General features: G+C 39.9%; 1 protein-coding gene and 1 pseudogene across 1 annotated transcript; one reads left to right on the forward strand and one right to left on the reverse strand.

Moving 5' to 3' along the window:
- Positions 1-350: 350 nt before the first annotated feature.
- On the forward strand, positions 351-25420 carry PP2D1 (protein phosphatase 2C like domain containing 1). Its single transcript, XM_064378661.1, has 3 exons — positions 351-564; positions 10192-11255; positions 24590-25420. The coding sequence occupies exons 1-3, from the start codon at positions 542-544 to the stop codon at positions 24862-24864; spliced, it is 1362 nt and encodes a 453-aa protein (XP_064234731.1). The 5' UTR covers positions 351-541; the 3' UTR covers positions 24865-25420.
- LOC135276007 (U4 spliceosomal RNA) lies at positions 14597-14710 on the reverse strand (annotated as a pseudogene).
- Positions 25421-25453: the final 33 nt, after the last annotated feature.

Consider the following 25453-nt stretch of genomic DNA (forward strand, 5'->3'; position numbering starts at 1 on the left):
AGGTGAGAAGCAGAGTCAAGCATACACCATGATAGTGGAGAAAGGAAGGGAGAGTAAGAAAGACAGTATATGGCCAGGCGCCGTGGCTCACGCCTGTAATCCGAGCACTTTGGAGGCCAAGGCGGGCGGATAACCTGAGGTTGGGAGTTCAAGACCAGCCTGACCAACATAGTGAAACTCCATCTTAAAAAAAATTTTTAAAATAAAAAAAAAAAGACAGTATATTTAATAAATGCTCTTTCTTTCAGAAATTCCAAAGTTTACTTCATATAACTTGTGATGTTATTACTTCACAGTCCTTTTGAATCATAAAGTGAGTTCTGACTGAGGTTCCAGGTGATGTAGTAAGCATTCCACACATGGAGCTCTACGCTCAAGTCAGAGGAACGCCCATCACTGCTCTCATCACTATCCCCACTACTTCAGCCACGGCCATCACGTTCACCTCTACCCTCACCCTCACTATCACTCTCAAGTGGGAGAAATAGAGGCCAGGGAAAGGGGACAAAGCAAGGGCAAAGAAAGGTAATTCCAAAGGAACATGAGCATCAATAACGCTTTAAGGTAAACGTTCTTCATTTTGGGGGGATAATAAGTATAGCCAATGAATAATTATATCTATAGTATTTTTTTCCTTCACTTTCTTAGTTATCAGATGAAACCTTGACTTCCTGTTTCATCTCATATATTGAAGAGTGATATATCCCTCTACTTTATGCAAAAGAGGACTCTCATTCTTCTCTATGCTCTTATTCTGACGTATTTATATTTAATTAAATAATTATATTTTTAAATTTTTATTTACTTATTTATTTTTGAGACAGAGTCTCACTCTGTCACCCAATCTGGAGTGCAATGAAGCGATCTCAGCTCACTGCAACCTCCGTCTCTGGGTTCAAGTGATTCTCGCACCTCAGCCTCCCAAGTAGCTGGGATTACAGGCTCCTGCCACCATGCTCAGCTAATTTTTGTATTTTTATTGGAGACAGGGTTTCGCTATGTTGGCCAGCTGGTCTTGAACTCCTGACCTCAAGTGATCTGCCTGCCAAAGTGCTGGGATTATAGGTATAAGCCTCCGTGCCTGGCCTATTTAATCTGTTATTATGAGTGAACAAACATATGAATGATGGCCCATGTGTGATAGATCTGTATATGAAAAAACGAAGTTCCGATATAAGTAATATATATAAGCTGTATATGAAAAAATGAAGTTCCGATATAAGTAATTGACTTCAGATCAAATCACAGTATTGTGGTGCCTTATATATTGTCCCAATAGTCGATCAAGGCTCATAAAACTACATTCTTTACATATTACCAAAAAATAGCAATTAAAATATTTTTATATATTTTGGCCAAGAGCACTCAAAGGCCTTGACAGACCCAGTTTCTTCCCCTACTTCTCTGCTTGCCTGTCCATTTCTTCTGCTGGGTCCTCTTGCTCCTTCTGCCAGCTAACTGATCATTCCCTCGGATATTGCCTTGGACCCCTTGCTAATATGTCTCAGCTGTGAGTTTTCCTAGTTCATTTTCTCAGGTCTCATTACACCATTCCTAGCCAGATGAAGGGCTAGGTTCCCGGTTGGGCACAATAATGGGGCTTTGTCCTTGGCTCCACCTGACCTGTTTCATTCTCTTATTAATGACCTGGATGAGCATATGGACAGCACTGCGAATTTTTCCCCTCATAGCTTCAAGGGCAGGGTGCATCCTCATCCATCTGTGCATCTCAGCACCTTGCACGGTAGCTGGCCTATTGTAGGTATTGAAGAAGTGATTGGATGCTAATCAAATTTGCCCCAGACTGAAGTATTTATGGGTGAGTTATATAATTTGGAGATTGGCATTAAAATACTACTTCACAAATTGTGATAAAATTACATAACATAGGCTGGGCGCAATGGCTTACACCTGTAAACTGGCACTTTGGGAGGCAGGGGTGGGTGGACCACTTGAGGTCAGGAGTTCTAGACCAGCCTGGCCAACGTGGTGAAACTCTGTCTCTACTAAAAATACAAAAATCAGCCGAGCATGGTGGCGGGTGCCTGTAGTTCCAGCTACTCAGGAAGCTGAGGAAGAATTGCTTGAACTCAGGAGGCGGATGTCAGTGAGTCGAGATTGCACCACTGCACTCCAGCCTGGGTGACAGAGCGAGACTCCATCTCAAACAGAGTAAAATAACATAAAATAAGATGGATAGGGATATAGATGAAACAGGAGTAAAAAAATGTTGATAACAGTTGAAGCTGGTGATGAGTACATGGGGACTTATTATACCCTGATTTTTGTGTAATTTTTAGATTTTCCATTTAAAAAAGGAAAAAAATTGTTGGTAAGGAAGCCATGAAGGCTTCCCAATAAGCAAATAGTTCCAGAAGTAGTTATGATGTGGACATTTGTAAATAAAATTTTGCTGTAAGGATAAGTAGCTGTGTCCAATACAGTTGTACACTTCAAGAAATTAAATACAAATAAAGCAGCAAAACATTTCAAATTTATCAGAGCTTTGCTTGCTTCTTTAATTTTTATTTATATTGCCACGTGTAAACCATGTGTGAAGGTTGCTAAAGCCGTTTTGCCTATCACATAGTGCACTATTTTATTTATCATTTATCATAGAAGGCTTTCCTTCCTAGAAGTGATATTTGCATAATTTACAGAATTCAAATTCTACTGGCTAGCATCTTAAAGATATTTACCTATTTTCTATGGCCATTACATTATTTTACATTCGTTTTTAACTTACATATATTTCTCCTAATTGTTTTTTTTTTTTTTTTTTTTTTTTGAGACGGAGTTTTCGCTCTTGATACCCAGGCTGGAGTGCAATGGCGTGATCTTGGCTCACCGCAACCTCCGCCTCCTGGGTTCAGGCAATTCTCCTGCCTCAGCCTCCTGAGTAGCTGGGATTACAGGCACGCGCCACCGTGCCCAGCTAATTTTTTGTATTAGTAGAGACGGGGTTTCACCATGTTGACCAGGATGGTCTCGATCTCTTGACCTTGTGATCCACCCGCCTCGGCCTCCCAAAGTGCTGGGATTACAGGCTTGAGCCACCGCGCCCGGCCTTTATTTCTCCTAATTGTTTTATTTATCCAGCTCACATTTTATTTTTAATTTAACATACTTTTTGTATTTTTTTGAGACAGGGTCTGGGTCTGTCACCCAGGATGGAGTATAGTGGCACTATCATAGCTCACTGAAACCTCAAGATCCTAGGCTCAAGTGATTCTCCCCAATCAGTCTCTAAGTAGCTAGGACTACAGGCGTGCACCACTATGCCCAGTTAATTTTTAAGTTTTTTGTAGAGAAGAGGTCTCACTGTGTTGCTCAGGGTGGTCCTCAACTCCTGGTATCAAGCAATCCTCTCACTTCATTGAGATTATAGGCGTGAGCCACTGCACCGAGCCATGTTCATTTTCTCTTAAACCATGTAACATAGCTGCAACTAAGTGATGATATAAATAACTTACCACAACATATTAGTAAATATGCATTATACAATTCTCAAATACAGGTCGTTGAAACAATCCTCTCCCATTGATCTCCCACGTAGAACACATTTCTCCCTAAGCATTGTAATTTCATGCCTTTATGTACTGTATTTTTATTTGGCATAGTTCTCAGTGTCCTTTTAACTTAGAGCAGAATGAGCGGGCAGTTTTTTGAGTGTCCCCTATGTACCAACTGTTTCACCATTTACCTCATTTGAAGCTGGAAGCAACCTCGTGCACTTTACAGATAAGAAAGCAGATGTGGCCAGGTGCGGTGGCTCACGCCTGTAATCCCAGCACTTTGGGAGGCCGAGCTGGGCGGATCAGGAGCTTAGGAGTTCAAGACCAGTGTGGTCAACATAGTGAAAGCCCATCTCTACTAAAAATACAAGAAATTAGCTGGATGTGGTGGTGGGTGTCTGTAATCCCACCTACTGGGGAAGCTGAGGCAGGAGAATTGCTTGAACCCGGGAGGCAGAGGTTGCAGTTAGCCAAGATTGTGCCATTGTACTCCAACCTGGGCAACAGATATGCTCGAAGAGATTAAATGACTTGAGGTTATAGAGTTAGTAAATGAAAATTTGTTTTGTTGTTTAAGAAACCAGGACCCCCTCTATCACCCACGTGGAGCGCAGTGGCCCGATCATAGCTCACTGCAGCATCAACTTCCTAGGCTTAAGCATCCTCCAGTCTCAGCAGCCTAAGTAGTTGAGATTACAGGTGTGAGCTACAGCACCTGCCCAGGGAGTTTTTTGTTTTTGTTTTTGTTGTTTTTATTTAAAGTCTGAGGCCGTAAAGGAAAATGGCAGTGAAGTCGTGCATTACCCAGGAGGAAATTAAGAAGGAGCTTGAGAAGCTGATCACCACAAGAAGACAGGCCCCCATGTCGCCAATAACCGCTGCCACCACCGAATGGTCGAGTTCTTCCAGGGAAACATACCGTCTAGCGAGCTGCCGATCTACACTTGGATGGATGCAACCTTGAAAGAACTGAGCTTAGTAAAATAAGTCTATCCAGAGGCTAGAAAGAAGGTCACACATTTCAATTTTTCGGTCATTTTTACAGATGTTAAAAGATCTGGCTATTGAGTTAACAAGATTGGCAGCACCACGTCTGGCAGAAAGGGGACTGGCGATTCCATGACCCCTGTAGTCGCGGAAGTTCCAACTAGGAGATTATTTGGGCATAGCGATTAACGATTACCCCGACTCCTTCAGGGTGCATTAGGCCATACTATATTCTATTTACTATTTCATTTTATTTTTTTCCAGACGGAGTTTCGCTTTTGTTGCCCAGGCTGGAGTGCAATGGCGCAATCTCGGCTCACTGCAACCTCCGCCTCCCGGGTTCAGGCAATTCTCCTGCCTCAGCCTCCCAAGTAGCTGGGATTACAGGCATGCACCACTATGACCGGCTAATTTTGTATTTTGAGTAGATACCGGGTTTCTCCATATTGGTCAGGCTGGTCTCGGACTCCTGACCTCAGGTGATCCACCCGCCTCAGCTTCCTCAAGTGCTGAGATTACAGGTGTGAGCCATCATGCCCAGCCTCTATTTACTATTTCTTGAATGTATTTTTCAGTCACTTATGTAAAGTAAACTTACATACTTTTTCCTCCCCTGAAAAAAAAAAATCCAAAATCTACATTTTTCACAGCAGAATCAGTCCTCCATATCTGAAGGTTCTGCATCTGTGAATTCAACCAACTTCGGATAGAAAATATTTCCAAAAAAACTCCTAAAATAATAATAACAATAATAATAGTAATAAACCAATACAAAAAAATAATACAAATAAAAAATACAGTATAAGAACTATTTACATAGCATTTACATTGTCATATGTATATTCCATCAAGAGATGATTTAACGTAGACAGGAAGGTCTGGGTACGGTGGTTCATGCCTGTAATCCTAGCACTTTGGGAGGCCAAGCCGGGAGGATCATTTGAGTCAGAAGTTCAAGACCAGCCTGGCCAACATGGTGAACCCTTATCTCTACTAAAAAAATAAAAATAAATTACATGGGCACATCCCAGATACCAGATACTCAGGGGGCTGAGGCAAGAGAATTGCTTGAACCTAGGAGGCAGAGGATGCAGTGAGCCCAGATTGCACCACTGCACTCCAGCCTGGGCAACAGAGCGAGACTCCATCTCAAATAAATAGACAAACAAATAAATAAAAATAAACAAATAAGTATACGGGAAAGCCGGCACAGTAGCTCATACCTGTAATCCCAGTACTTTGGGAGGCTGAGGCAGGGCAGATGGATCACATGAGGCCAGGAGTTTGAGACCAGCCTGGTCAACATGGCAAAAACCCATCTCTACTAAAAATGCAAAAATTAGCCGGGCACAGTGGTGCATGCCTGTAGTTACAGCTACTATGGAGGCAGAGGTGGGAAGATGGCTTGAGCCCAGGAATTCTAGGCCGCTGCACTACTGGGTAACAGAGCAAGACAACATACAGGGAAGATGCAAATGCTATGCTGTTAATATCAGGCACCTAAGCGTCCTTAGATTTTTGTATCCACGTTGGAGAGGGTGGTATTGGAACCAATCCCCCACAGATACCTAGGGACAATGTATATTGTTTTGTTTTTCCTTATTCAAACTTCCTATCCATGACATAGTATTTACTGAAAACATCAGATTCTAGGGTGGCATGCAAAATGGGACCCTACTTGGCTTCAGAAAAGATCTTTTGTTTTGTTTTTGAGATGGTGTACTTGCTCTGTCGCCCAGGCTGGAGTGCAGTGTCATGATCTTGGCTCACTACAACCTCCGCTTCCCGGGCTCAAGCAATTCTCCTGCCTTAGCCTCCCGAGTGGCTGGGATTGCAGGCGCGTCACCATGCCTGGGTAATTTTTTGGGTACTTTTAGAAGAGACAGGGTTTCACCATGTTGGCCAGGCTGGTCTCAAACTCCTGACCTCAAGTAATCTGCCTGCCTCAGCCTCCCAAAGTGCTGGGATTACGCGTGAGCCACTGCACTGGGCCAGAAAAGATCTTATATACAAATCTATATTTGGAAAGATAGATAACTTGATTACTATTGGGGCTGGGGTTTGTTGTCCAGGCTGGAGTGCCGTGGCTCAATCTCAGCTGACCGTGACTCCGCCTCCCAGGTTCAAGTGCGGTGGGAAGACAAAAACATTTTTTTGTTTTCTACTTTGTATCCTTCTGCACTGAACTTAAGAACATGATGATGTATACCTTTTGTGATAAAAGATATTTCATTATTATTATCATACTTTCATCATAACTAAATGGGTCCATTTCTTATCTAACTACCGTCTATTGAATATCAATAGATATTCAATTGTTGAATATCTATTATGTATCTGAGATGTTTTAAGTACTTAGAGGCTCCAAGTATTCTTAGTGTTGTAGGCGCCATCCCTCATTACTCTAACACATTAAAATGTGCCCATCTCAAATACAATTTATATATGAATTGAGTTGAAGTTGACTAGTCTTTGTAATGTAACTTCATAAACATTTACTTTATTTTTAATTTTTGAGGCAGGGCCTCCACCTGTAGCCCAGGCTGGAGTGCAGTGGTGCGATCACGGCTCACAGCAGCTTCCACCTCCCAGGCTGAAGCGATCCTCCCACCTCAGCCTCCTGAGTAGCTCGGACTACAGGCATGCATACCACCAAACCTACCTTTTTAAAAAAAATTGTTAATAGAGACGAGGCCTTGCTATGTTGCCCAGGCCTCTCAAACTCCTGGCCTCAAGTGATCTCCCTGCCTTGGCCTCCCAAAGTGCTAGGATTGCAGGTATGAGCCACTGCACCCAGTCAACTTTGATTTTTATCAAGTTTTAAAATATTTTGTAACCAAATTTTTTTGTCTGGTTTCTAACTTTCCATAGGCCCTTTGAAATATCTCATGCTCTAGAAATTGTGCATGAAATGGATAAAAATGGCCCCAGGTGCTGAGTACAGTGCTAGATGCTTCTGATAGGAACAGGTATAAAATGGTGCCTGCGCTCCAGAAATTTATCATCCAGCTCTGCATCTTTTCTTTCCTATCTTCAGCCCGTACCTCTTTGTTGTAGTCTTTAAAAAAAATTCTGTCTTTACTATCAATTTTTCCTTATTCTGCTGGGTTTTGGCATAATCCGTTCATATTCTTGTGAACACTCTAGTAAGGACAAAAGTCTTTTAAGGCAGACAAAATGCAGTTCAAAAGTAATTACAATCATGCATCCTTTAGCGATGGGGAGACTTTCTGAGAAGTGCATCATTAAGCGATTTCATTGTTGTGTGAGTGTCATAGAGTGTACCTACACAAACCTAAATGGTGTAGCCTACTAACACCTAGGCTATGTTGGTATAGCCTATTGCTTCTTGGCTACAAACCTGTACAGTGTGTTACTGTAGTGAATATTGTAGGCAATTGTAACATATGGAAAGTATTTGTGTATCTAAATGTTTCTAAACATAGAAGAGGTACAATAAAATATTGTATAAAGAATTAAAAATGCAATATTTTAAAACAGGGTACTTACCACGAATAAAGCTTGCAGGACTGGAAGTCCCTCTGGGTTTCAATGAGTGAGTGACGCGTGAGTGTGAAGGTCTAGCAGATTATTGCACACTACTGCAGACTTTATAAACCCTGTACACTTATGTTACACTAAATTTATAAAAAATATTTTTTAATAATAAATTAATCTTAGATTACAGTAACTTTTTACTTTGCAAACTTTTTAATTTTTAGAACTTTTTGATTCTTTTGTAATATTTAGCTTAAAACACAAACATAGTACTGCTGTACAAAAACTGCTTTCTTCAATGCTTATTTTAGAAGCTTTTTCAGTTTTTTAATTAAAATTTTAACTAAATTTTTAAATTATTCATTTATTTTTTGAGATGGAGTCTCTCTCTGTCACTCAGGCTGGGGTGCAGTGGCGCGATCTTGGCTCACTGCAGCCTCCGCCACCTGGGTTCAAGCGATTCTTCTACCTTAGCCTCCCAAGTAGCTGGAATTACAGGCATGAGCCACACACCATCAGCTAATTTTTTTGTATTTTTAGTAGAGAAGGGGTTTCCCCATTTGGCCAGGCTGGTCTCAAACTCCAGACCTCAGGATCCTCCTGTCTTGGCCTCCCAAAGTGTTGGGATTACAGGTGTGAGCCACTATGCCTGGTTAAATTTTATTTGTATTAAAAATTTTAACTAAAATTATTTTTTAAATTTGTTTAAAACTTTTTAAGATTAAAAAAACAAACCTAAAATACACACACATTAGCCTTCACCTACATAGAGTCAGAATTGTCACTGTCACCATCTTTCACCTCCACATCTTGTCCCACTGGAAGGTCTCCAGGAGCAAATAACACATGGAGTTGTCGTCTGTGTTAACAATGCCTTCTTCTGGAATACAACCTGAAGGGCCTGTATAAGGTTGTTTTACAGTTATTATTATTATTTTAATATAAAGAGTTCACTGTAAAATAACAATTAAAACTATAGTATCATAAATACATAAGCCAGTCACATAGTCATTTATCATTATCAGGTTTTATGTACTATACATACTTGGATTTACTATATATTTTATTTTATTTTTTTGAGATGGAATCTTGCTCTGTTGCTCAGGCTGGAGTGCAATGGCGCAATCTCAACTCCCTGCAACCTCTGCCTCCCGGGTTCAAGCAATTCTCCTGTCTCATGCTCCCGAGTAGCTGGGATTACAGGTGCCCACCACCATGCCCGACTACATTTTATTTATTTTTTTGAGACAGAGTCTTGCACTGTTGCCCAGGCTGGAGTGCAGTGGTGCAATCTCAGCTCACTGCAACTTCCACCTCCCAGGTTCAAGATTCTCCTACCTCAGCCTCCCAAGTAGTTGGGATTACAGATGCCCGCCACCATGCACAGCTAATTTTTTGTATTTTTAGTACAGACAAGGTTTCATCATGTTGGCCAGGCTGGTCTCAAATTCTTGACCTTGTGATTCGCCTCGGCCTCCCAAAGTGCTGGGGTTATAGGGGTGAGTCACTGCCCCTGGCCTAATTTTTGTATTTTTGGTAGAGATGGGGTTTCACCATGTTGGCCAGGCTGGTCTCGAACTCCTGACCTCAAGTGATCCACCCACCTCGCTCTCCCAAAGTGCTGGGATTACAGGCATGGGCCACCGCGCCCAGCCTTGTATTTGCTATACTTTTATTTGACTGGCAGCATAGGTTTGTTGACACCAGTATCACCACAAACACATTAAGTGACGTGTTGCACCTTATGACATTGAGACAACAATGATGTCACTAGGCAATAAGCATTTTTTGGCTCCATTATAACCTTGTGGTATCACTGTTGCATGGTCTATCATTGCCTGAAACATCATTATGCAATACATGACTGTGTGTCCATATTAGAAATCAGAATGTCAGGTCTCAAATATATACTTTCACATGTCTAAGGGAAAATATTGTGCTGATTTCTCTGAGTGTTTAGATGCCTAGCTGACTTTGTGGAATTTTTGCCTAATTTATTTCAGGCAGACACAGGTCAATCACCAATTAATTTAGTACTTCCATGTTTTTTGAGGAATGTGAATCAGAATATTTAAATCTAGGCTTATATAAGAGTGTGAGGAGTCAAATCAAATTGCAATGATAAGAGCTTGCTTGAAGAGATTTTCACTGCATCATCCTTGTATGAAATTATCTTTCATCCTGTTTGCAGAGTGTTTTGGAAATCAAGAGAATGGAATACGAAAACATCGACATTTGATACAGATGAGTATATTTCACTTTTACCCAAAAGAAGACGTTTTAGAAAGAAAAGGTCAAGAGCATTGAGAGACACCAAATGCCATGAAGAGGAGCAGGTCTGTGAGCAAGTGACCACATTACCCTGTTTCATATGCAAGCACGAAATTGACCTATCTGATATTTTTCTCCATAAGAAGCAACATGTAGCTCTGGCCACACTGGGTTTCCAATGGGTGGGTGGAAAGAAACCACAGCCCTCAGTGATTGCTGTTCAGAGACAGTTCATGATTTCTAAACTATCGTCATCTTTTATGCTCACTGAAAAAACCCTACAGAGCATTAATAATGCTTTTGAGCTGCTTTGGAAAAAACAAATACCACCAGCATACTGTAAGATTTTTGATAACATTGACAGGAGTGTTGTATATTCTCAAAAAATATGTTATCTATTAATTAAAGGAGTGGGCATTTGTGAAGACAGGAATTCTACATGGAAAGCTGACATGAATGATAAATTCACTGTAGTGAGTAATTTTGGTAATAAACCTAATGTATGTTTTTTCGGCTTGTTCGATGGACATCATGGTGCCTCAGCGGCAGAACTTACATCAGTGGAACTCCCAGTTTTACTTCTCCATCAGCCTTCCAAATTTGATCCTTCTTACCAAATGACAACTGATGAGCAACAAATAATCAATTCCTTTTGCACTGTGTTTAGAGAAGAATACACAGCAATAGAAGACCTCTTTTCTGCCATAAACAAAACAGATGCAGTGAGATGTGAGTTTGAGGACATACACAAAGTCTTTGCAAAAGCATTTTGGAGAATGGATAGGCGTTTACATCTTGGAAGAAAAGAAGTGTCCAGGGTTCAATGGAATGGCTGTTCTGCAGTTACTTGTATATTGGAAGGCAAACCTAAAAGTCCTTATAAGAATTGGAGAAGAACAAATAACCATGATGGGTTGGCAGAGAACTCCTCTTCCCAGGAGATGCCAAAAATAATTTCTGGAACATTACATGTTGCAAACACCGGTACGTACATTGAATAGAACCAAATAACACCTTTACAATTTTGGTTCCTTGCAGCAAAACCCCTTGTGCTTCCAGAATTTTTTATGATCTATTACTTAGTGCTTATTAGTAACTAGAAATTGCATTGATCAATATAAGAAACAACAAATAACCACAAGTTAAATGCAGGTTGCAGGCACAAAAATAATTGTCATTCTTTCTTTAAAGAGGAACAGATAAGATATAATGTGACAGGATGTTAAATTTTCCCAAAGGGGTAGCAATAGAGTTGCTGATAAAGTAGAAAAGCAAAGAGGATACAACATATGTTTAAATCTGAACAAAATTTAAAACATTTTGTATACTTCCTTTTTTCAGAAAAATGGAAAGTTGTTTGTATAGTTGTTAAAATTGGTCAGTTACTCTGGTAACTATATTTGCAATAGGTCATTCTCATACTCACTGGTCAAGTAGCATCTATTTTTTTTTTTTAGACGAAGTCTCACTCTATCACCCAGGCTGGAGTGCAGTGGCGAAATCTCAGCTCACTGCAATCCCCACCTCCCAGGTTCAAGTGATTCTTCTACCTCAGCCTCCTGAGTAGCTGAGACTACAAAGTGCACACCATCACGCCCTGCTAATTTTTGTATTTTTAGTTGAGACAGGGTTTCACCATATTGGCTAGGCTGGTCTTGAACTCCCGACCTTGTGATCTGCCCGCCGTGGCCTCCCAAAGTGCTGGGATTACAGGCGTGAGCCACTGCACCTGGCATCTATTTCATCTCAGAGAGAATAATAGTTCATGCCTCAGTTTTTTTTTCTTTTTTTTTCTCTTTATCGCTTTGAGCAAAAACATGCCTCAGTTTTATGAGCATGTATTCCCTTCTTTAAAAAGTTGCCTGTATTGTTTTAAAGTTATTTCAGGAAGTTTAGGAATTTGCCAAAATGGAAAGCTCAGAGGTAAAACTTTTTAGCAAAATTGACATGAGTTTCACACTGAGTTCCATGAGATGCTTAACTGCAGTTATACTACCCTTTTCATGGATAGAATTATTATTAATGATAGTGTCCACTTACTGAATATTCAATACAGAGTAATTTCCTCATCTAGTCTTACAATAACTGATATCTAGTGATATCTAAGTATTGTTAACCCAATGTTTCAGATGAAAAATTAAAGCCAAAAAATGTGAGATAATTTGTTCAAGGTCTCAGAAGTAATAGGAATTGGAGCTGGAAATCAGTCCTACCATATCATGCTACCTCTCACCTCTTAAGGGGGTTGTTTCCAAAGCCTGAGGAGGCTGGGCCTCAGTGAATGGGATTTTGTGGCAGAGATAGTGTTGCAAGGCCAGATAACCATAAAAAATACTACAATGAATGTCAAGGCCCCAGAAAGTCAGTCTATTTCTGATCCAGCCCTGGTTCTGAGCCTGAAATGTCAAGGACTCCAGACTAAGCAATACCAAGAATGTAAGTGCATATCCACTGCCCCAGAGTCTCTGTCATTTCTCAGGCTCTGTGCTGAGGTTCCAAATAGATCATAAACATAATCATTACACATTTAAGGCCAGTCTGTGAACTGATCCATATTCTTGGAATTGGGATCCCGAGAGAAAATACCATTCATTATAAGAGTCTTTGTAAAATTAATGACAAATTATGACATATACAATAAGTGGATACTGTCATTAAATGTCTAGACACAGCCAGGCACAGTGGCTCACGCCTGTAATCTCAGCACTTTGGGAGGCTGAGTAGGGCGGATCACCTGAAGTCAGGAGTTTGAGACCAGCCTGGCCAATATGGTGAAGCCCCATCTCTACTAAAAATACATTTTAAAAAAGGGTACCTATAATCCCAGCTACTCAGGAGGCTGAGGCAGAGAATCACTTGAGCCTAGGAGGCGGAAGTGGCAATGAGCCGAGATCATGCCACTGCACTCCAGCCTGGGTGATGAAACGAGACTCTGCCTCCAAAAAAAAAAGACTGGGTGCAGTGGCTCACGCCTGTAATCCCAGCACTTTGGGAGGCCGAGCAGGCAGATCACGAGGTCAGGAGATTGAGACCATCCTGGCCAACATGGTGAAATCCCGTCTCTACTAAAAATACAAAAATTAGCTGGGCACAGTGGTTGGCACCTGTAATCCCAGCTACCGGGGAGGCTGAGGCAGGAGAATCACTTGAACCAGAGAGTCGGAGGTTGCAGTGAGCCAAGATTGCGCCACTGCACTCCAGCCTGGGTGACAGAGTGACACTCCATCTGAAAAAAAAAGTATCTCCACACGCTGCTGTTTGGTTGGCTCTAATTGCCAGGTCAAACAGCTGGATTTAATTTCCAGGTCTATACCATGGTGTTAAACTGTTTGTATCTAGGCATGTTGCACTTTAATAAAAAGACACGAGTGAAAAAAATTCAAATTTCAAAAGAGAGAACCTGAGGTCATGATTTAGTTACAAAAGTACTTATGTAAGAAAGAACTGTAAATGACTTTCAGCCATAAAAAAATTTTTTACATGAATTTTCAAGAATGATTTTGTATTCTATAGAACAGGATTAATTATAGCAAGGAAATTGAGTTTCCTTGTTTAAAATTCGTAAAATATCAATGTCATCATAACTCTAGAATTAAAAAAATTCTTACCTTATAATGAAATATGCATTCAATGATGAAGCCATTGAATAAATGTTGAATTTGCACATGTGGAAAAAGGTATTGCCAAACTCACATTCTTTTTAAAAATGTTTATCTATTTTATTGATATATAATAATTATAAATATTTACGGGGTACATGTGGTATTTTGATCTATGCATATAATATGTAATGATCAAATCAGGGTATTTAAGATATTCTTCACCTGAAATGTGTATTATCTTTGTGTTGGGAACATTTAAACTCTTCTAGCTATTTTAAATTATATAGTGAATTATTGTTAACTATAGTCACCCTAATGTGACTATCAAACCTTAGAACTTATTCCTTCTCTCTAACTGTATGTTTGTAATTTTTTTTTTTTGAAACAGAGTCTCGCTCTGTTACCAGGCTGGAGTGCAGTGGCGTGATCTCGGCTCACTGCAACCTCCGCCTCCTGGGTTCAAGCGATTCTCCTGCCCCAGCCTCCGAGTAGCTGGGACTACAGGGGCATGCCACCATGCCCAGCTAACTTCTGTATTTTTAGTAGAGAAGTGGTTTCACCATGTTGGCCAGGATGGTCTCAATCTCTTGACCTCATGATCCACCCACCTTGGCCTCCCAAGGCCAAGCCAAGATGTTGAATTTTATTAAAAAAAAATTTTGGTGATCTATTGAGATAATCATATGGTATTTCTCCTTCAATCTGTTGGTAATGTGTATTTTTAACGCTGACTGTATTACAAGTTGTCACGGTGGGCTATTGGAAAAAGTTTTCAATTAGCAATAATCACACCGTGGCTAAACCTCATTGGCTATGATACTGCCTCTGCACAAAGCTTCACATTTATTGATTTCTATGTGAACCATCCTTGCATCCCTGGAATAAATCCCATTTGATCATGGTCCTTGTTTTTTTTTTTTTTTTAAGTAAGTTGTTTGATTCAGCTTGCTAGTATTTTGTTGAGGATTTTCACATCTACATTCATCAGGGATATTGGCCTATAGTATTCTTCTTTGTTGTTGTGTCTTTTTCTGATTTTTGGTATTCAGGTAATGCTGGGCTCATATAATTAGTTAAAAATAATTCCCTCTCTCTTCAATTTGCTTGAAATATTTTGAGAATAATTGGTGTTAATTCTTTTTTATACGTTTGGTAGAATTCAGCAGTGAAGCCATCTGGTCCTAGCCTTTTCATTTTGGGGACTTTTTTTTTTTTTTTTGAAACGGAGTTTCACTCTTGTTACCCAGGCTGGAATGCAATGGTGCGATCTCGGCTCACCGCAACCTCCGTCTCCTGGGTTCAGGCAATTCTCCTGCCTTAGCCTCCTGAGTAGCTGGGATTACAGGCACGCGCCACCATGCCCAGCTAATTTTTTGTATTTTTAGTAGAGACGGGGTTTCACCATGTTGACCAGGATGGTCTCGATCTCTTGACCTTGTGATCCACCCGCCTCGGCCTCCCAAAGTGCTGGGATTACAGGTGTGAGCTACCGCGCCCGGCCCTTTTGGGGACTTTTTATTACTGACTCAAGCCTACTACTTGTTATTGGTCTGTTCAGGTTTTCTATTTCTTCCTGGTTCAATCTTGGTAGGGTTGTATGTCTCTAGGTGTTTATCCATTTCCTCTAAGGTTTTCTAATTTGTTAGGGTATAGTTGTTCTTAACAGTCTCCAATGATCTTTTGTTTTTCAGTGATATCTGTTGTAATGTCTCCTTTTTCCTTTTTGATTTTTTGGGATTTTCTCTTTTTTGTTAGGCTAGCTAATGATTTATTGACTTTTAAAATCTTTTCATAAAAACCACCTTTTGTTTTACTGATCCTATGTGTATTTTTTAGTGTCTATCTTGGTTAATTCTACTCATCTCTTTTTTTTCCCCTTCTATTAATTTTGAATTTGGTTTGTTCTTGCTTTCCTAGTTCCCTGCGGCGCACTGTTAGGTTGTTTATTTGGAGTCTATTACTGTACATTTCCCTATTAGTATCACTTTTGCTGCATCCCACAGGTTTTGGTATGTTTTGATTTTCATTTGTTTCAAGAAGTTTTTTATTTCCTTTTTAATTTCTTCATTGACCTTATGATTGTTCAGGAACATGTTATTTAATTTCCATGTATTCGTATAATTTCCAGTGTTCTCTTGCTATCGATTTCTATTCCATTGTGGTATGAAAAAATATTAATTTTTAAAAAGATCATATGTCTCTAACTTTTGAACATATAGAATACAGTTATAATAACTGATGTTCATGCCTGCTAATTGTAACGTCTATGCCATTTTGGAGTTGGTTTCAATTGATTGACTTTTCACTTATCGTGGGTGTTATTTTCCTTCTTATTTGCACGCCTGGTGTACTAGCTTCCTAGGGCTGCCGTAACAAATTACCACAACTTGGTGGCTTAAAACAGCAAAAAATTTATTCTCTCATGCTTCCGGAGGTCAGATGCCTGAAGTCAAGGTGTCCACAGGGTCATGCCTCTTCTAGGGTAGAATCTTTCTTTGGGTCTTCCAGCTTATGGTAGCTCCAGGCATTCCCTCACCCACAGCTGCATAATTCCAGTCCCTCCTTGACTTTTGCATGGCGTTTTACTGTTCTGCCCATGTGTCTCTACTCTATGTATCTCTATAAACACATATCTCATTGGAATTCAGGCCCGCCTGGATAATCCAGGATGGTCTCATTTCGAGATCCTTAATGATAACTGCAAAAACAATTTTTTTTCCAACAAGATCACATTGACAGGTTGTGGGAATAAATGTGTGTTTTTGGATATATGATCTTGAGCTTTGTTTTGGGATGAAACTGCTTGGAAATAGTTTGATCATTTTAGATACTGTTTTTTTAATTTGTCAGGCAAGTCCAGGGCGGTGTTGAGTTTTCTCTAATTATTCTCTACTACTGAGGCAAGACCTTCCTAAGTATGCTACCTAATGATTCATGAATTTTATGTCTTTTCAGTCTGGCTGGTTGGAACAGGAATTATTCTCCCAACCCTATGAGTCCTCAGCAATGCTCCTTTTAATCCTTTTCAAACGTTTCTTTCCCCAGTGTTGTGGAGTTTCCTCACACACATGTATTCACCAGTACCCATCTAAACACTTAAGACCCACTTGAGAAAGACCCTCTAATGATATCTGGAATTCTCTGTGCAGCTCTTTTCTCTCTAAAAGCTCTAGCTGCACTGCTTTCCCAGGACTCTTGGCGCTGTCTCTTCAAAACAGATAAAAGTGTAAATACAGTCACTGTTATTGTATCTTAACCAGAAAGATAAGAAATTCCAAATAATTTATGTTTTGGGGAATCATTTGAGAGCTGTCATCCAGAGTACTGCATTTGCTCCTGCCTGGTATCTGCCTGTTGACACTATCAATATGTACTAAGTGATCCATTTGAGGCTTTCAGACTACAAATACATGACGACTGGTGGTTTCACATTTTTTTTTTTTTATAGAGATGGAGCCTCACTATGTTTCCAAGGCTGGTCTCGAACTCTTGGACTCAAGTGATCCTCCTGTCTTGGCCTCCCAAAGAGCTTTGATGCTTTGATGAGCTTTAATTTTCTCATGTATTAAAAATGTGATTATCCTTTCCTCACAGGATTACAGATGTGAGCTACAATGTCAAGCCAGTTCCAAGTTCTTCTTCTCTTTAGCATAATTTGAAATAGTCAATTTTTCTGTAGTCTGAGTGGTGGCAAGAGGCATAGGTTTACTTTTGGTTCACTGTTTCAGGGAGGCCATCGTCCTTTGGGGTCCTAGCTTTGTTGTGGTGAGCCATTTAGTCTCACTAAATGGACAAGCCCTAGGTTTTGTCTTCTGTTTGATAATCCTGTTTTTTTGTTTTTTTTTGTTTGTTTGTTTGTTTAAGATGGAGTCTTGCTCTGTTACCCAGGCTGGAGTGGAGTGGCTCGATCTTGGTTCACTGCACTCTCTGCCTCCCTGGTTTGGGGTCCAAGTGATTCTTCTGCCTCAGCCCCCCGAGTAGCTAGGATTACAGGCATGTGCCACCACACCCAGGCCAGGCTGGTCTCAAACTCCTGACCTTAAGTGATCCACTGCTTTGACCTCCCAAAGTGCTGGGATTATGGGCATGAGCCACTGCCCCTGGCCACCCTGTGAAAACACAGTGTGGATTTATTTGGCTCAATACATGGTCTCAGGTAAAAACTGGTTTCTTCTCTTGGTATACTTGAATTTAGTCATCATTCTTCTCGAGTATTTTGTACTTGCTGCCATATTCAGGATATTTACTTGTTCTCAGTGGAAGGGTCAATCTAAGACCCAGACCGCCCCATTACTGCTCCTTTTTAATATTTGAGTGCTTTAGTGTATCTGTTATTCCAACCTTTATGTCTAGATTGTACATTTGTTAATAATTCCTTTTAATGAGGCCCCATAAACTATTTTCATTTCTAATGTCCTAGCTTTCTGTCCCATAAGCTCACAGTAGATTCAGAGACCAGGCACAACTTTACCCACTACTTCTCTATTATTTGCAATTTTCTTTTGAGATGGGGTCTTGCTATGTAGCCAGGAACCCCTAGCCTCAAGCGGTCCTCCTGCCTCAGCCTCCCAAGTAGCTAAGACTTCAGCACCACCATACCTGGCTATCACAATTTTTAAATTGGTGACCACCTGAAGCCTCCTCCCTTCTCTTCTCAAGATTGCCAAGTCACTCCTTTCATCTAATCTTCAAAATCTGTGAGGAGAAGATAATCACATTTTTAATACATGAGAAGACTAAAGCTCATCAAAGCATTATACAAGGTTATATAACCAGTGAGTGAGCCAGGACTCCAGTCTGTTAGGCTTGAAGCCTGGTTACTCCTAATGAAGAGTACCACTTTCTCCTGTTTTTAGGGTGTCTTCATTATTACGTGGACTTTTTGTCTTCATTCATCACTAATGCTGTATTTACAGACCTCATTTTCTTTCCTGTCTAGATGCAATTGTTTCCATGGGTGTGAAAATGTGTTCATTTGGACTGGTTTCAGAAGTTGTTTTTAAAATTATCCCCACCCTTACATTTTACCCTAAAGTCTAACTCAACTCCAGAATCTCCTTCAATTTTGTGAAGGAAAAAAGCCAAATTCTTAACACTGATGTTTTATATTCCTTCCCTTCCCCTTCTCCCTTTTTTTTGATGGTGGTACTGGGGAATCCATGTTTACAAACATGATTCTGAGAACTCATTCAACAAATACTTCACAAAATAAAATAAAATTCAACAAATTCAGCTTCTTTGGCTCAAACTAGAGCCCTGAAGAAAAACTGGATATAGACTGTTTCCCCTCACCTTATTTACATGCAACTCTATTTATGCTTTTTAATAATTGTAATTTTTCCTTTCCTCAATAACTATTTCAATTTTTCCAAGTTCCAAGTTACCACTGACTGCTCTCTTAAGTAATTCTGTAATTCTACTTCGTATTTTCTTAGAATTCTTTATAAATGGGTCTGAAATGAAACATTTGTCATTTCCCCTCAATTTCTTTCGGATAGCCTCTCTACCTGCTTTCCCCTTCTTGAAACACTAAATAACCTTTAAGAGTCTACCTGCTAAATTAGCTTGAGTCTCACAATAACTTTGACAAATAATACTGCAGGCGAAAACCTATTACTTAGTAAAGTGACCTAATATAGGCCACACTGACAAAAGGTTGGGGTTAAAGTCTGAGTGTGTCAGGCTCCTAAATCCTTCCACTCCCCATGCTGTTTTTCTATACCAGACTGTCTTATTACCCCTGGGCAATCTTGTGCATCCTAGGTGTGTTTTTATTTTTCCTGCTTCACCCATCACGTATGTTTTCTCTGACCACCACATAAAGTTTCTTTTCCTCTTCTCTCATTCTTTCTTAAAACCTTTCTGTTCTAATCAACACTAAGTCACCTTTCTGGCTTTATCTGAAAAAAATCTTAGTATTGCCTACTCAGCTCCAGAATTCCCTGGCTGGGATTCCAGAGTTCACTCTGAAGTTTACTGGACTTTTCCTTTTCATAAAAGTTGGTGATAACCCAGTAATCACAGGAGGCAGTCACATCACTACCCTCTGCATAAGAAACACTGTACCTGACTATGCCACTTTTAAAAGGCTTGAGCATCATCTCAAAGCGGCTCTTTTTAATCCCCAAGATTATGGTTTCTAAACACGTTGCTCTTCCAGTAATCCTGTTCCATTTTTGTTCTGAAAACATTTTCTGAAGAGCACAGTCTCACCAAATACTGAAAGCTGTTACCTTTGTCTAGGAATTAAATTCATTTATGCTCAGATTAAAATTGTGTAGTGGTCTTCAACACAGTTCATTGCTTGGTCAGCTGTTCTCACTTCCTCCAGACAGATGTTGGAAGAAACTTTTTTAAAAGCCAAATTGTCCTTTCTCTTAAACTATCCGAAGGCTGTTTCCTCTCCACTTCTCCAGACTCTGTGGACATAACAGTGATATTTAATAATCTTCCTCTAATTTCCCATCTTCATGGAAACTTTTTGTTCATTAACCTTTTCAAGCTTTCAGCTTAATATAGCACTTGACTTCAAACACCGTTTTTTTGTAGCTGACAGCATGTGCCACTCACTGCTTACAAAATGAAACTATTGACTCTGCACATCTAATTTTTTAGTTCATTCTGTTAGTAGTTTTCCTGAGCCTGAATCTTATTCACCCTCTACTTCCTGGGTTATGTACACAAATAGTTAAGAAATGCTGGCTACTTCTCCTTCACTTTTTCTTCCCTTCATGCACCATTCATACAGGTAAAGAATGTGCTGGCAGGTGCGGTGACTGGCACCTTGAATTCCAGCACTTTGAGAGGCCAAGGTGGGAGGACCACTTGAGCCCAGGAGTTTGAGACCAGCCTGGGCAACATAGCAAAATCCCGTTTCTACTAAAAAATACAGAAATTAGCCGAGTGTGGTGGAACATACCTTTAGTCCCAGCTACTGGGGACGCTGAGGTGGGAGGATTACCTGAGCCCAGGGAGGTCAAGGCTGCAGCGAGCCCGCGGATCATGCCACCGCACTCCAGCCTGGATGAGATTGAAACCCTGTCTCCAAAAGAATTAAAAAAAGCATTATCTCCCTTTCTAATGGGTAGAGCAAGAACTGCAACCAGGATTTAATGTCCTTTATCCTAGAATATTTTATTGTGAACCCAAAGGATGGTCACAAGTAATAAAATGGGCCAAGATGGTATGTCCTACTCTCTAGCACAGGAAAAAAAAGGCAAATAGTGCAAAAGGCTACACTGGTCAAGCTCTCTGCAGAGGTAACTAAAACAAAAACAACCTGTTTACCATCCTTCCATTGTAAATACATATTTCTATTAAATTATTTTCAAATCACACAGCAGGAAAACAAGGCTTTTTCTTTTTGTTAAAATGGGCTTTGGCTTGCCACATGTAAACAAACATATATGCAGTCAATGGATTTGACTATTCTGAGCTGAATTATATCCCTTTTGTTTTCAGAGCTATGGCCACACAATTCATATTTATGTACACATATAAAAATTTTTCTAATTTAAGAGGTATTGAACCATATGTACTCCTAACAATTCCATTTACTCAGCGCGTTAAGTACCACTCCATGTTGCTTTGCTGATACAGTAATAATTTATAATTCAGCAAAAGTCAAGATTTTACTGACCTAACATTCTACAAAATCCAAGTAGAATAACCAACAGTAAGACAATATAAAATATTAATAACCAAACTATAAAGGAGGGGCCCTATAACCTAGATCTACAATTTATGTAGTTGTTGCCAAAATATTTTTCACAAATATCATCTTTTAGTCCCAATCCAGCAGCTCAGCTATTAAAAATTCCCATTATGTAAATGAGCCAATAGTTTGTCTATATCTGACACTAATGCTGTACCAATTTAGGCTCCTTTGTCATGCAGGCTTGAGTGCAGCAGTGTGATCTCGACTAACTCCAACCTCTGCCTCCAGGGTTCAGGGTTCAAGCAATTCTCGTGCCTCAGCCTCCTGAGTAGCTGGGATTACAGGTGTGCACCACCACACCTGGCTACTTTTAGTATAGACAGGTTTCGCCATGTTGGGCAGGCTGGTCCAAACTCCTGGCTTCAAGTGGTCCTCCTGCCTCAGCCTCCCAGAGTGCTGCAACTACGGGCATGAGCCACCACACTGGCTACCAATTTGGGCTTTCCAACTATACTAGTTGCATGGACTTAAACCTTTTATTTGAGTCTTGCTCTGTCACCCAGGCTGGAGTACAGTGGCGTGATCTCAGCTTACTGCAACCTCTACCTCCTGTGTTCAAGGAATTCTTGTGCCTCAGCCTTCCAACTAACTAGAATTACAGGCGTGGGTGCGCCACCATACCTGGCTAATTTTTTGTATTTTTAGTAGAGATGGGGTTTTGCCATGTTGCCCAGGTTGGCCTCAAACTCCTGGCTTCAAGTGATCTGCCTGCCTCAGCCTCCCAAAATGCGGGGATAACAGGTGCAAGCCACCACACCTGGCCTTGGACCTCGATCTTCTAAGCCTCAATTATTTTACCTAAAAAACTGTGGGTCTAGAACTGAACTCCTCCTGCAGGCAACTAAATGTTCCCAGGCACAGCATCATAATTAAAACCAGAATATTCTATGTAAATTTGGCATCCTATTCCAGGAATTTTAAATCTCAAAGATATTATGATATTCAAATATCATTAACCCCGTCTCAGCACAGTTTAGGTAACTTTTTATAAATCACAAATGATTTCATATCAAGAATAAACAATACGTAATTACATGTGTTTTTTAAAATATGTAACTATATTCCTAAAAACTTGGGGAAAATCCATTTTTCCTGACTAAAAAATTCAGTGGTTCTAAATGAGAACACCAAAGAAAGTTATAGTAATATAACCATGCTCGTCTGTTCAGATCATGTTTAAACTGTGAAGATTTCAATGAAGCACACCATCATGGATTCATTTGAACCATGAAAAAACTACAATCAACTTTTAAGATTTCAGTTTCCAACCAAAGGGTTTAATGGTGGCTGCCTATTATTCATGTAATACGTTAATAACACTTTTTTCTTCAGAGGACTGATTGGTTTTTTAAAATCTATACATTACAGGAACCTAGTAAGACTAACATTAATAGTGGCATTCTAATTTTTTCATCACCCATGACCTAGGTACATCCAAGATTTAACTTTTATCAGTTACATAACTGTCATTCTATTTTTTTAAAAATCAAAGTTTGTAACCAAGTGCAATGGCTCATGCCTGTAATCCCAGCACTTTGCGAGGCTGAGGTGGGTGGATCACAAGGTCAGGAGTTCGAGACCAGCCTGGCCAACAAGGCGAAATGCCATGTCCACTAAAAATACAAAAATTTGGGTGTAGCAGCACGTGCCTGTAATCTCAGATACTCGGGAGGCTGAGGCAGGAAAATCACTTGAACCCAGGAAGCAGAAGTTGCAGTGAGCCGAGATCACACCACTGCTCTCCAGCCTGGGTGTCTGAAGACTCTGTCTCAAAAAACAAAACAAAAATCAAAGTTTGTGTTTTAAATTGAAAAACTGAAAAAAGATTTACCTTCCAAATGCCCATCAATGATACACTGGATAAAGAAAATGTGGCACATATACACCATGGAATACTGTGCAGCCATAAAAAAAGATGAGTTCATGTCCTCTGCAGGGATATGGATGAAGCTGGAAAGCAGCATTCTCAGCAAACTGACACAAGAACAGAAAACCAAACACCACATGTTCTCACTCATAAGTGGGTGTTGAACAATGAGAACCACAAACACGGGGAGGGGAACATCACAAACTGGGGCTTGTTGAGGGGTGGGAAGGCTAGGGGCAGGATAGCAGGGGGTGGGAGGATTGGGGAGGGCTAACATTAGGATAAGTACCTAATGTAGGTAACGGGGGAATGGAGGGAATGGATGCAGCAAACCACCATGGTACATGTATACCTATGTAACAAACTTGCACATTTTGCACATGTACCCCAGAATTTAAAGTATAATAAAAATAAATTAATTTTAAAAATTTATCTTAAAACATTTTACAAGTCTGCTATATGGAATATATATTGGCTATAAAAAAGTTCAACTAATGACTCTCCAATATGAATACTAAGTCATTTCATTTAAAAATTTAGAAGTTGGGCCGGGCGCGGTGGCTCACACCTATAATCCCAGCACTTTGGGAGGCCGAGGCGGGTGGATCATGAGGTCAAGAGATTGAGACCATCCTGGTCAACATGGTGAAACCCCGTCTCTACTAAAAATACAAAAATTAGCTGGGCATGGTGGCGTATGCCTGTAGTCCCAGCTACTCAGGAGGCTAAGGCAGGAGAATTGCTTGAACCCAGGAGGCAGAGGTTGTGGTGAGCTGAGATCGCGCCATTGCACTCCAGCCTGGGTAACAACAAGAGCAAAACTCCGTCTCAAAAAAAAAAAAAAAAAAAAAAAAATTTAGAAGTTACTTTGCATTATCCATAATGTTAATGCTAAATGTAGTAGTTTTAAACACTAAAAGTTGTTTAACAGTGAGGGATAAATGGACTTGTTTGAAACCTGTATTTACTGTAAATCGTTCAGTAGTGATATATTACACATATTTTAAAAACACCTTTAAATAGCCTGCTTTCTGTTTAGCATTGAAACACAGAATTACTAAAGTTAGCAGATTTTGATACAATTAGTTATCTCTAGGATAAAAATTTATTCTTTTAAAAAATAATCTTTTAGGTAATGTGCAAGCAGTCTTATGCAGAAATGGGAAAGGTTTTTACCTCACCAAAGAACATACTACACGAAACACAAATGAAATAATAATAATACTTCAGAATGGAGCAGTCATTAGCACAAATGAACCATACGGGCTAGTAGAAGGGCAAGTAAAAACTACACGAGGACTTGGATTTCATGGAAATTTCAAGCTGAAAAAAATCCATTATCCCAGCACCTCAAACTATTTCTGTCCCTATAGACGACTTATGTCAATTCCTTATCTTAGCTACTAATGGACTTTGGGAAGTTTTGGATAAAGAAGAAGTCACTGCCTTGGCAATGACATTTCACGTGTATAAAGAAACATACTGTTCTATCACGTATAACAAATCTTCACCATCCAAAGGGCCTCTGCTTTTTTTAAACAGTGAACCAAACTTTACGAAATCACAAAGTAATATCCACGTATTGTTTCAGTATAAATCTGAATCTAAAGAATGTGTGTCAACTACAAATTCCAAAGAAAATTTGTCTGATTCAAACTATTCTAAATATTCCACTTATAACCCTGAGAATGTAGAAACATTTCCAGCAGAAACGATTCATCATGAACCTTGCAGTGAAAAAAGTAACTGACAGACCAACCAGTGTAAATGATGTGGCAATAAATGAAAAAGAATTAGGCACTAAGAGTTTCTATGAAGGTGCAGCTGAGTATATTAGCCATGAACTTGTAAATGCTGCTTTACTGGCTAGCTCCAGAGACATTACAGTCATGGTAATATTTCTCAATGGTAGTATCAGCTTCTGACATAAAAAATAAAGTTCCAATTATCCAGCACACCAAAATATAATACCATAAGGCAATTCTCCAATGATCCA

Source organism: Aotus nancymaae, unplaced genomic scaffold (assembly GCF_030222135.1).
Source record: "Aotus nancymaae isolate 86718 unplaced genomic scaffold, 86718_ANA_hifiasm-v0.15.2.pri h1tg000019l, whole genome shotgun sequence".
Lineage (NCBI taxonomy): Eukaryota > Metazoa > Chordata > Mammalia > Primates > Aotidae > Aotus > Aotus nancymaae.

Excerpts from the sequence above, each read along its gene's own strand:
- PP2D1 (XM_064378661.1), top strand. The coding sequence starts at position 542 with ATGAGCATCAATAACGCTTTAAG. Across the intron at positions 565-10,191 it reads AGCATCAATAACGCTTTAAG|AGTGTTTTGGAAATCAAGAG; the intron begins GTAAACGTTCTT and ends TCCTGTTTGCAG. Across the intron at positions 11,256-24,589 it reads ATTACATGTTGCAAACACCG|GTAATGTGCAAGCAGTCTTA; the intron begins GTACGTACATTG and ends ATAATCTTTTAG.